The 13386-nt window shown below is 41.0% G+C and overlaps 1 protein-coding gene across 10 annotated transcripts in view; it reads left to right on the top strand.

Moving 5' to 3' along the window:
• Positions 1-13386, top strand: part of UNKL (unk like zinc finger) — a 151389-nt gene that overhangs the window by 21236 nt on the left and 116767 nt on the right. For all 10 annotated transcript variants that reach the window (XM_043524112.1, XM_037911559.2, XM_043524113.1 and 7 more), the window contains one exon: positions 12553-12686. In XM_043524112.1, coding sequence (XP_043380047.1) covers positions 12553-12686 — 134 coding nt within the window. The remainder of the gene's footprint in view (positions 1-12552; positions 12687-13386) is intronic.

Below are 13386 nucleotides of genomic sequence, written 5' to 3'. Positions count from 1 at the left end.
GTCCCTTTTCCCCTCCCCCAATAAGTGAGATGTCAGTGGTCTCTGTTGCTGCCTTTTAAAGGTGAGATTAGGTGGCAGCCAAAGGGTGATGCTTTGTGATTCAGGATAACAAGGAGGATGAGCATTATTTGTGACTGTGAACCAGCTTTTGAAATACTAGGGGACAAGAGGAAGGGGATAATGCACTGGCTTAGGATAAAGAGTGGGATTCTTATAGGAAGTGATGATTGCTAGCCAAGCCTTCTGAGCTTTGTAGGGATGGAGCTCTGCTCCTGCAGGATTTAAGAGCCTTTAATGGCAACTGCTACCTTCTGCAATCCATCCCTTGTGTTATTCCTTGTTCCCTGCCTACAGCTTCAGGCTCACTGCTCTGTTGCTAAATTGTTCCCAGAATTACTTCTGCAACATTAAAACTTATTGAATAATTTCATAGTCATTTAACATGAGCTTTAATTCCCACCTTACCACAGAATTCCTTGCATCTCTGCATAATCACATACTGTTTCAATTATCTATCACATACTATTTTTTCCATAGGATTCCTGCCTTGTGCAGTGTGCACTCTGAGTGAGACAGCAATTCAGTATTTTTTTTTTTACCCTCCTTATTCACCATGTGGTACTATGCCTTATTTTCTGCATACCAAACCTCATCGTGAGTACAGTATATTCCATTTCCTTGTGATGTTTTATATTGTGATCGTCCCTGTGGTACCTGAGTGTCTCACAGACATTAAAGAATTTACTTACAAAACCTCTGAAGTGTGTGTAGAGAAGCATTATTATTCTAGTTTTATGGATGGAGAACTGAAGCACGGAGATATTTAAGCTAAAATTCACAAAAGTGACTGCTAAATGCTTCATTTATTGGATTTCCAACTTGAGATGCTTTATGGTTTGATACTGAGCAGCAGCATCTTCCACCAGCGTCAGCTGGAGTTACGAATGCTCAGCACTTCTTAAACTCAGGCTTTAGGTATCTCAAATTATGCACCTAGAAAATGGAGAACATACAACTAGTTGGCCACCTTTTGATTTAAGTGACTCCCACCATCATATAGGAAATATGTGGCTAAATTGGTTCACTGTATTAACTACAAGAGCCTTCTTTATTTTCCTGTAGGCCCCTGCTTTGTTCCTGTCACGTCATCTTCTCTTGTCTTCTGCAGATGAAGTAGAGTTCTTATAGATAATACTCTCATTAACCATAGTGCTGTCTCATTCATAGTCCATCCTGTGCGCTGAATGAGGCAGGAGTCCTGTTGAAAACATAGTATGTGATATGTAATTAAATAAGGACGGTCACAATTCATTTGCACAAGGAGGCCAAATAATGCAACCTCCCCAGCAAAGAACATAACCTTATATGTGCTTGTATTGCAGAGGAGATGAGTGATGGCAGGGGTGAATTGTGGAGATCAAGAAATGGGAGGAGATAGGATTACTAGGTTGAATTAGGTTTACTAGATAGCAACTGTGAAAAAACTGGATGGGGGTGGGGGGTAATAGGCTCCTATATAAGAAAATGTCCCAAAAAACGGGACTGTCCCTTTAAAAACGGGACATCTGGTCACCCTACGTTGAATGGAAGGTGTAGAGGATGAAATCAAGGAAGCAGTCTGCCTTTGTGACAGAGGAAGAGGTGTGTGAGCAGGTAATGGAGGAAGGGAGAGGTAAGGGAGAGAGGGTTAGCGGTCACATCAAGTTCTTGGGATTTTTTTTATTGAAGAAGTTGGCAAGATCCTGGCAGGAGGGGAGAGCATTTTTAGAGGAAGAGAAAAATGGTAAATAGGCAGCTGGTATTGTGAGGGTGGAAATAACTGAGAGTGGAGGAATAATGTTGCTGCTTATTCAGAAAGAATGGAAAGGTAAATAAAAATGAATTTGTAGTGGAGGAAGTCAGCATAGGCATGGGACTTCAACAATAGACTCTTATGAGTGTAGAAACAGGAGCAGAGAAAGTGTGTGTGTGTGTGTGTGTGTGTGTGTGTATGTATAAGGGGGGGAACCAGAGGTAGGGGTTGGCAGGGTGAACCTTGCAGTGTGAGAGAGGGGAAAAGGAGTCAAAGGTGGTGGCGAATGCAGGTTGGAGGGAGTTAATGATCATATCAGTGGAGGAGAAGGAAAAAGAGGACAGGGAGGAGTGGGCTGAGAACAAAATTCCTTAATATTGATGGATTGGAAGTTGTATAAGCTATATGGAAAGGGAGAGGAGAAAAGAATTGGGTGGAGTGTTGTTCAAATAAAGGAAGGTGTGTGTGTGAGTGGGGATGAGTTGGAAGTGGGAGGAATGGGAGAGAAAAAGCCTGCCACTCCAGAATGTTCCTGTGGTCCGATTCAGGATGGGGAGTGTGAGAGAGGGAAAGACCGCTGTAAGAGGAGAGCAGCTATAGAGGCGGTGTCACAGAACAAGATTCAGGTCTCAGGGAGCGCCAGGATCAGGAAATGATGGCATCGTGGGAGCTGCTGTCTCTGGAGATGGAACTGACACTTTGGAGGGTGGAGGGAAATGGGGATAATGTGAGGTTTTGAAGAGGAAAAACTTGGGATGAGGTGATGACTGGGAAGGGTAGGGGTAGGAGAGTGGGTATGTGGTTAGGAGCCGGGTTGGGGGTGGAGTAGCTGGAGGCAATGAGGAGAAGTCAGGAGAATGTGTGGGATATGGATTTGTGGGGTTCTATAAGGAGTTGGGAGATGAATGTACTTTGAAAGACTCAGTGGCCAAATTGCTCTTCTGCTGTGGTGAAATTTTCTGCCTCTTCCTCAGTAGGGATAGTGGTAGTGTGGAAGTGCCTAGAGGCAGCCATCAGGGCCTGTCAAGGTTCCTTCCCTACTCTGAACGCTAGGGTACAGATGTGGGGACCTGCATAAAAACCTCCTAAGCTTACTTTTACCAGCTTAGCTTAAAACTTCCCCAAGGTACAAACTATTTTACCCTTTGCCCTTGGACTTTCGCTGCCACCACCAAATATCTAACACCGGTATTATTATTATTAGGAAAGAGTTCGTTTGGAAACGTCTTTCCCCTCAAAATCCTCCCAAATCTTACCCCCTTTTTTCTGGGGAAGGTTTGATAAAAATCCTCACCAATTTGCATAGGTGACAACAGACCCAAACCCTTGGATCTTAAGAACAATGAAAAAAGCATTCAGTTTCTTAAAATAAGAATTTTAATAGAAGAAAAAGTAAAAAAGAATCACCTCTGTAAAATCAGGATGGTTAATACCTTACAGGGTAATTAGATTCAAAACATAGAGAATCCCTCTAGGCAAAAGCTTAAGTTACAAAAAGACACAAAACCAGGAATATCCATTCCATTCAGCACATCTTATTTTCTCAGCCATTTAAAGAAATCATAATCTAACGCATATCTAGCTAGATTACTTACTAAGTTCTAAGACTCCATTCCTGTTCTGTCCCCGGCAAAAGCATCACACAGACAGACCCAGACCCTTTGTTTCTCCCCCCTTCCAGCTTTGAAAGTATCTTGTCTCCTCATTGGTCATTGTGGTCAGGTGTCAGCAAGGTTATCCTAGCTTTTTAACCCTTTACAGGTGAAAGGGTTTTTCCTCTGGCCTGAAGGAATTTTAAAAGTGTTTACCCTTCCCTTTATATTTATGACAGGGCCCCATTTTGCTAGGCTGTAACGTGTAATATGAAAGAGAGTCCCTGCCCTGAAGAGTTGACAATCTTAGCATATGAGAAGTGACAACAGGTGGATACAATGACAAATGGGGTAGGGAGAGACAAGGTAGTGTTGAAGTGATCGTATTTAGAGCAATAAGCAGTTGCCTAGCATGCTAGCTGTCCAGCTGTTATTGGGTGTTTTGTAGACATCACTTCTGAAAAGATTTTCAGGAGGATAATGTGGTGGCTTTGTGGATTTTTATGTGGCACTTTTCCCATACATAAGATGTGGAATGGGAGAAAGCACCAGAGATGCTTGAGGGCAAATTGTACTAATGGGTGTAAAAGATGGCATAGTTGATAAAATGGAGGGATGTGTGGCAGAGTGGATAAAAATTTGATTTTTTTTTGTAAATAAAAAAAATCAGATTTTCTATTTTAAATAAAATACAGATTTATGTAAAAAACCTATTTAAAATTAAGTTTGAAATTGACAATTTATGTTAAGGCCTAACTTTATTATAATCCATTAAGATCAAGTAAATAGAAAAAATATTAAGCAGTACAGTAACTCCTCACTTAACGTTGTAGTTATGTTCCTGAAAAATGCTACTTTAAGTGAAATGATGTTAAGCGAATCCAATTTCCCCATAAGAATTTGTGTAAATAGGGGGGTTAGGTTCCAGGGAAGGCAGAGGGTGGGATATTTCCCAGGGACTGCCTTACTGCTAAATGATGAACTAGCACTTGGCTGAGCCCTCAAGGGTTAACACGTTGTTAATGTAGCCTCACACTAGCTTCAACGGGCTGCTCTTTCTGCAAGCAGTGGACAAAGGAGGCGGCAAACAACATTATAAGGGAGAATTGCGCAACTTTAAATGAGCATGTTCTCTAATTGATCAGCAACGAAATAACATAAACCAGGACAACTTTAAGTGAGGAGTTACTGTACATGTTTGCTGCCAAGTTTTAAAGCAAGTCAAAACGCTGAACTGGTGAAAGTCACTGGCTAAGTACATGGAACCAGTGTTTGTTGAAGTGCTAAATCAGCTTTCGACAGCAGTTACCTCTTCTGCAGGTGCAGCGAGAATGTTTTCTTCATTTCAGTTTATTCAGCTAGTTCATTCAAAGTTGAGAAACCAATTGGGAGTTGAAAAAGCAGGAAAGCTTGTTTTTTTCTTCTAATCTCTGAATAAAAACTAGGTGTAAGAGGATGAGATCTATTAGTTCTAAAATCTTGAAGGACATAGTAACCAGAAACAATGAGCTCCATTTACAACTATATATAATTCTCTTTGTTTAATAAATCAATTCGTTTTAAATACAAAACATACTTTAATACATTTTTGATAATATTTTCCTCTTATATATCCAGCACATGTAGGATAGTTTAATTTAATTTTTTTTAATTGCTGTGATTTTTCATTTTGAATTGAATTTGAATTTCCTTCCAAATAGAGCTTGACACAAATCACAAGTGCAAAATTTAATCATTTAGTAAATAAGAAATGCATCATTCTCCATTTTCTAACATAATGAAAAATACAAAAATTAAGAATCTGGAAAAATATAAATTAAGAATATACGAACAGCCACACTGGGTCAGACCAAAGATCCATCTAGCCCAGTATCCTGTCTTCCGACAGTGGACAATGCCAGGTTCCCCAGAGGGAATGAACAGAACAGGTAATCATCAAGTGATTAAACAATATAATTGCTCAAATGTCTATAGATATAGTATATGATCCTGGTTAGCAAAAAGAAGTATCAAATTTGGTGTAAAGGCTATATTTAGTTGCAAATCAACATGTTTTAAATGTCCCCAACCAGTGAGAATCAGCCTTTCTTTTAGAAAATAACTAAAAAGTACCAAAGAAATTTAAACTGATCCGTCCTAGTGAGTGGATGGTAATATATTAGAGTTGATAGGTAGGGCATATCTAAGCTCTAAAGAGCCTTTAAAAATAAAGACAAGAAGCTTGTTTTTGGGATGGAGGACAGGGAGCTAGTGGATGGGGGCCTGCATTGTGCAGGAGGTCAGACTAGATGATCATAATGGTCCCTTCTGACCTTAATATCTATGAATCTATGTAATCAGTGCAATAAGAAAAGATGATGATCTTCCAGCAGCAGTGTCTTTAATACACCCGCTGGGGACAAGATTGAGTTTATCAAGACCAGAAACAGGAAGCTGAAATGGTTAAGATGTGAGATGAGTTTTGTCTGTGTGGACTGAGAGGAAAGATCTGATCTTATGGACGTTGTGTAGGAAGAAACAGCAAGAATTAGAAATGGAGGCGTGGGTCTAAAGAGAGGATAGAATCAAAGATAACACCTAGATCGTAGTGGTAGCCATGTTAGTCTGTATCAGCAAAAACAATGAGGAGTCCTTGTGGCACCTTAGAGACTAACAAAGTTATTTGGGCATAAGCTTTTGTGGGCTAAAACCCACTTCATCAGATACATGGAGTGAAAAATACAGTAAGCAGTATTTCTATTACAGCACATGAAAAGATAGGAGTTGCCTTACCAAGTTGGAGGTCAGTGCTAACGAGGCCAATTCAGTTAAGGTGGAAGTGACCTATTCTCAACAGTTGACAAGAAGGGGTGAATATCAACAGAGGGAAAATTACTTTTGTAGTGCTAATGAGGCCAATGCAATCAAGGTGGATGTCACCCACTCCCAACAGTTGACAAGAAGGGGTGAGTATCAGCAGAGGGAAAATTACTTTTTGTAGTGACCCATCCACTGCCAGTTTTTATTCAGGCCTAATTTGATGGTGTCCAGTTTACAAATTAATTCCAGTTCTGCAGTTTCTCGTCAAAGTCTGTTTTTGAAGTTTTTTGTTGTTGAAGAATTACCACTTCTAAGATTGTTATTGAGTTTCCAGGGAGATTGAAGTGCTCTCCTACTGGTTTTTGAATGTTACAATTCTTGATGTATGATTTGTGTCCATTTATTCTTTTGCGTAGACACTGTCCGATTTGGCCAGTGTACGTGGCAGAGGGGCATTGCTGGCACATGATGGCATATATCACATTGGTAGACATGCAGGTGAATGAGCCCCTGGTGGTGTGGCTGATGTGGTTAGGTCCTAAGATGGTGTCCCTTGAATAGATATGCAGACAGAGTTGGCAATGGGGTTTGTTGCAGGGATTGGTTCCTGGGTTAGTGTTTTTGTTGTGTGGTGTGTAGTTGCTCGTGAGTATTTGCTTCAGGTTGGTGGGCTGTCTGTAAGTGAGGACTGGCCTGTCTCCCAAGGTCTGTGAGAGTGAGGGATCGTCCTTCAGGATAGGTTGTAGATCCTTGATGATGCGTTGGAGAGGTTTTAGTTGGGGGCTGTAGGTGACGGCTAGTGGCATTCTGTTCCTTTCTTTGTTAGGCCTGTCCTGTAGTAGGTGACTTCTGGGTACTCTTCTGGCTCTGTCAATCTGTTTCTTCACTTCAGCAGGTGGGTATTGTAGTTTTAAGAACGCTTGATAGAGATCCTGTAGGTCTGAGGGATTGGAGCAAATGCAGTTGTATCTTAGAGCTTGGCTGTAGACATTGGATCATGTGATGTGGTCTGGATGAAAGCCACTTTCACCTTAATTGAATTGGCCTCATTAGCACTGACCCCCCCACCCCACACTTAGTAAGGCAACTTCCATCTTTTTATGTGCTGTAATATATATACTGCTTACTGTGTTTTTCACTCGATGCATCTGATGAAGTGTGTTTTAGCCAATTAAAGCTTATGCCCAAATAAATTTGTTAGTCTCTAAGGTGCCACAAGGACCCCTCGTTGTTTTTATCTAGATCATAGACCTGAGTCACTGGAAAATGGTGACTGAGATATGGAAGGGTGCAGCAACACCAAGGTCCAGATTTTTTTTAAAGGTGTTTAGGCATTGCTGCTCTCAGCAGTGCAATGCCTAACAAATTTTGGAGCCTACATTTCACTTTCAGAAGGGAATTAGGCACTTACAAGCCAAAATCCTATTGTCAGTTAATGGGATTTAGGCCCCTGAGTGCTGAAATTACCGTATATACTCGATCATAAGCCGGTTCGTTTATAAGCCGACCCCCCCACAATGGATAAGTAAAAATGGTAAAAACTGTATGACCCTTTCATAAGCTGACCCTATATTTCAGGGGTTGGCAAACTTTGGCTCCCGGCCCATCAGGGTAAGCTGCTGACGGGTCGGGACGTTTTGTTTACCTGGAGCGTTCGCAGGCACGGAGCCCCTCAGCTCCCAGTGGCCGCGGTTTGCCATTCCTAGCCAATGGGAGCTGCGGGAAGTTAGTCTGGGAATGGCAAACCGCGGCCACAGGGAACAGAGGGGCTCCATGCCTGCAGACGCTCCAGGTAAACAAAATGACAATGTGTTAGATATTCAATTCAATTATTTCATAGAGTTTAAAATGTTGGTGTTGACCCGTTTATAAGCCGACCCCTGCTCTTTGGTGTGTCACTTTTTTACCAAAAATATTCAGCTTATGAACGAGTATATACGGTACTTATGAAAGTGAAGTGTAGGCTCATAAATCAGGCATTGCAATGCTGAGCGCAGCAATGCCTTAATACCTGTAAAAATCTAGGCCCAAGTGCTTTCAGTTTTGCTCCAGAGCAGGGCAGAGTTCTGGCGTCATGACAGGTGGCTTCCTACTGAACTGGAGTAAATATGAACTTAGTGTTCTCTATTAACCGTGATTTCCCAAGGATGATCAGAAAATCATACAATACATGTCCCGAATGTTGCCAGGAATTTGGATCTCAGATAGTTCTGGTTTTCTGAACTCAAGAATCTGGCAGCAAAGCCACTTGTGCCTCTTCCAGATTTTCTGTCTCAATATCAGGGTCAGATACTTTACCCAGATCCGAAGTCTCTGCATTTGTTGGCATAGGTCATCTGATTGTGGAGATCAGCCTTTCTCAGGAGTGCCTGGGAGATGATTTTGCAGAGTTGGAAAATGTTGTCTAGAATATCCTATGCAGCCAGAGAGAGAAGATTTTTTTTCATGGTAAGCACATAGAAACATGAAACCTGTCTCATCGCCAGTCCCAGACCTCTGAGGACACATAGTGAGAATCCAGACTTCTTGAGACACAATAAGTTCCCTTCAAATTAATTTTTCAGTGATGGCAGCATATCATGTTCCAAGGTGTGGGTGTACCAGGGATTTATATAGAGGCAATATGATATTTTCTGTCTTATTATCTGTCCTTTTCCTAATGATTCCCAACATTCTGTTAGCTTTTTTGACTGCTGCTGCACATTAAGTGAATGTTTTCAGAGAACTATCCAGAATGACTCCCAAGATCTCTTGAGTGGTAACAGCTAATTTAAACCCCATATCATTTTATATGTGTAGTTGGGATTATGTTTTCCAATGTGCATTACTTTGCATTTATTGACATGGAATTTCATCTGCCATTTTGTTGCCCAGTCACCCAGTTTTGAGAGATCCCTTTGTAACTCTTCGCATTCTGCTTTGCACTTAACTGTCTTGAGTAGTTTTGTATGATCTGTAAATTTTGCCACCTTACTGTTTACCCCCTTTTTCCAGATAATTTATGAACATGTTGAATGGTACTGATCCCAGTACAGACCCATGGGGAACACCAGTATTTACCTCTCTCCATTATGAAAACTGACCATTTTTTCCTACCCTTTGTTTCCTATCTTTTAACCTGTGTTTGTATGCCCTATAGTCAAGAATGTTTCTAAGTGGCCTTATCTAATATTTTTCCAACTGTGCGTGAACTGGTATATTTGTAGGATCTTAACTTCATCCTAATGAAGCTCTCATAGTCTCCAAATGAGACTCTGGGAGAGAATTACTTCTGTGGCTTGTCCAGTGCTCATGGGCCTTGTGATGATAACATTAGCCAAAAGAGTCAGCAAGTGCCAGGCTTTAATTGTTGCATCTGAAGAAGTGGGGTTTTTTACCCGTGAAATCTTCTGCCCAAATAAATCTGTTAGTCTTTAAGGTGCCACCGGACTCCTCATTGTTTTTGTGGATTCAGACTAACACAGCTACCCCTCTGATATTTGTTACAAGAGCACCTAGAGTCTCTGATCAAGATTGGGGCATTATTGTGCTATAAACTGTACCCGCAGGTAATGAGAAAGTTCAAACCCTGAAGATTTACTAGTATAAACAGAGGAGAGACAAGGGAAGAAGATGAGAAGGACATCTTCATCCCAAATTAATTCTTTTAAAATGGCCTTGGATTTTCATCTGAATCAGATCCTCAATTTACTTCTCTTCTTCCTCACATTCTTTTTACTGTAAAGGAAGGTCAATTTAAATATAATAGATGCTATGAAGGGCCTTGGCTATGGCCTGAAAAGAACAAAATTATTCCATAAATATACTAGATTATCTGTAGTTTATAGTGATAGTTAGGAGCCAAACTGTTTCCACAACACCTTTCAAAGCAGATCAAACCTCTATAGAAACATGCCATGAGATCCAGTCCCTGAAGATGTCAGAGTGCATTTATTAGATCCAAGATGGCCTTGAAGGCATTGCTTTGGAATGTGACAGTTGTAGAAATATATAGAGCTGCCAGTTCCTACCTTTATGCAGCATTATCTCTTGACCTTGCCTCAATATCTAATGTTCAGTTCACAATCTATGCAGTGAGTCATTTCTACCTCTCCAGAGGTTTGTTGTTGCTCTCAACCAAGATGAATGTCTCAAACTTGCTAATACATTGTTCTTGGATGAATTAGCAGATGTGTTGTAAGCAAAACATGAGAAGTAATTCTTCTACTCTATTCAGCATTAATAAGGCCTCATCTGGAGTACTGTGTCCAGTTCTGGGCAGCACATCAGAAAAGATGTGGACAAATTGGAGAAGGTCCAGAGGAGAGCAACAAAAACAATTAAAGGCCTAGAAAATGTTATATATGAGGTAAGATTGAAAAAATTGGGTTTATTTAGTCTGGAGAAGAGAAGATTTAGGAAGGACGTAAGTCTTCAAGTACATAAAAGGTTGTTACAAAGAGAAAAGTGATAAATTGATCTCCTTAGTCACTGAGGACAAGAAGTAATGGGCTTAAATTGCAGCAAGGGAGATTTGGGTTAGACATTGTGAAAAACTTCCTAACTATAAAGGTAGTTAAGCACTGGAACAAATTACCTAGGGAGGCTGTGGAATCTCCATCATTGGAGGTTTTAAAGAACAGATTAGGCAAACACCTGTCAGGGCTGGCCTAGATAAATTTAGCCCTGCCTCAGTGCAGGGGACTGGACTAGATGACCTATTGAGGTCCCTTCCAGTTCTACATTTTTGTGATCTATAACAATGATACTTGAAGTAGAAAATAGTTAGTTACTTGTAGCTGGAGTCTCTTAAGATTCACATGGGGAGAACTGAGAATATGTGGGATGACATTTCCTCCTGATATGACCCTGCCTGGGATATTCCATTGCTCTAGAAGAAATATGTGCTGTGCCTTAACGGTAGCAGTTTCTACAGTGGTCTGGGCTTGATGGAATGTGACTGCACCTTCCATGAGAGTGGAGATGCTTACTGATAATATGCAAACTAGATACCATTAACGTGGGTTTGAGTAGAGACTGTGAGTGGCTGGGTCATTAGACATATTGAATCTTTATTTCCCCGTGTTAAGTATCCTCACACCTTCTTGTCAACTGTCTAAATGGGCCATCTTGATTATCACTACAAAAGTATTTTTCTCCTGCTGATAATAGCTCATCTTAATTAATTAGCCTCTTACAGTTGGTATGGCTATTTCCACCTTTTCATGTTCTCTGTATGTGTATATATATATATCTTCTGACTGTATGTTCCATTCTATGCATCCGATGAAGTGGGCTGTAGCCCATGAAAGCTTATGCTCAAATAAATTTGTTAGTCTCTAAGGTGCCACAAGTACTCCTGTTCTAGTTACAGGTGAGTAACTTTTCTTCCTTCCTTGTGTATACCCTTCAAATCCAGTATGTGAAAACTATTGTTAAATGCCCTTTTAAATAGGCATTCAGTCACACAACATCTGTGTTTACATTTTATGTGCTGCTCCTTCTGGTTTAGTAATTTTTATGGCTCCCACCGAGGAATTCCTTCCAAATATATTGTAGAGAACAATAAACATAATTCTTTTGGTGAGGTGCCCAGAAATAAAAATTTTAAGTCTGTAAGCACTTTAGAACAGGGCTTTTTTTGTTCTTGTACAGTTGGGACCCTGACCCATGATTGGGTGCCCCTATTCACTACCAGAGTACAAATAGTAATAGGTAGGGTGTCATAGAAATGGTAGAGAAAGGGATTATATTTTTTTCTGTCCAAGATATGATGTGTCGATATAAGGGCCACAAAGCATGGTTTCAATATCCCATCAGAAAGTTGTATCAGCCTTGCCATTCATTATCACTGTAGCTTTCCAAATTTCTGCCATTGAAAATCTTTGTTTTGCCACATTGTATTAGCTCATTTTTGTCTAAAATAATCTTATTTATGCTGTATTTGTATTTCTGCCATATTTTTAACCTGCTTAGTTCCTCTTGCTTTATTGCTCTTTCTTGGATACATGCAACATTGTCCAATATAATGTCATTTGTACATTTCTTTAGTGTGCTCTTGACAGTCCTCTTTATCAGTTTAAGATGTTAAATGCAACTGTACCTCACACCAGTTATTACCGCTTTCTGCCTTGTGCCTATCCCTTTGTTAACATATATAATTATCCTTTGTTGTGATGCTTTCACCTGTATCAATCCATGTAACAATGCCAAGGCAAGACAATTTGAGTTTTTCAAATAAGGCTTTGTGAGGCATGGCATAAAACCCGGGCTCACAAAGTCAGTGGCAAAACTCCTATTAACTTCCATAAAGCCAGGATTTCATCCACAATCGGGACATTTAATGAAGATGCACAGTATGGTAAAATTATCTTCTGTTCTCCATTTCAGGGAACTTCAGGCACAGGAAGCCTTACAGAATGGGCAGCTAGGAGGTGGAGAAAACATCCCTGACCTACAGCCAGGAATTCTAGCTAGCCAAGCAATGATTGAAAAAATTCTTAGTGAGGATCCGAGATGGCTGGGTAATGTTCTATATTTTCTCTTTTCATCACTGTTTCTATATCTGTCTAGACCTATTTTGACTTTTATTGGAGAGGCTTCAAAAGTTATGTTGAATAAAGGAGTGATTGTGTGTGTTGTAACAGAGTTCCTCCTCTGCCTTGGTGGGTCCTGCGCTTATTGGCGGATTTTCTCGCCTCAGAGGTTCACGGCAGCCCTCAGTTTGGCCACTTTCATGGCTCAGATCTGCCGTTCACTAAGTTAACCTCATCACTGGCCAGCATGGGGAAAGGGAGGAGAACAATCCCTGCAGTCTCTGCTGATCCACCTAGTGGACCGGGGAACAGGCCAGAGACCTTCCCCACTGATGGAACCCGCAGTCCCGTTCAACTCCTCCGGTATCAAGTAGGGAGTTGGAGGGATGGGGGGAACCCAGTCCCGCCCTCTACTCCGGGTGCCAGCCCAGGTCCCTGTGGATTGCAGCTGTCTACAGTGGCTCCTATAACAGCTGTGTGACAGCTGCAACTCCCTGGGCTACTTCCCCATGGCCTCCTCCGAACACCTTCTTTATTCTCACCACAGGACCTTCCTCCTGATGTCTGATAATGCTTGTACGTCTCAGTCTTCCAGTAGGATGCCTTCTCACTCTCAGCTTCTTGCACCTCTTGCTCTCAGCTCCTCGCACGCACCACAAACTGAAGAGAGTTTTTTTTAAACCCGGGT

The sequence above is a fragment of the Chelonia mydas genome, chromosome 10 (assembly GCF_015237465.2).
Source record: "Chelonia mydas isolate rCheMyd1 chromosome 10, rCheMyd1.pri.v2, whole genome shotgun sequence".
NCBI classification, from domain to species: Eukaryota; Metazoa; Chordata; order Testudines; family Cheloniidae; genus Chelonia; species Chelonia mydas.
This window is presented reverse-complemented; position numbering and strand designations above follow the sequence as displayed.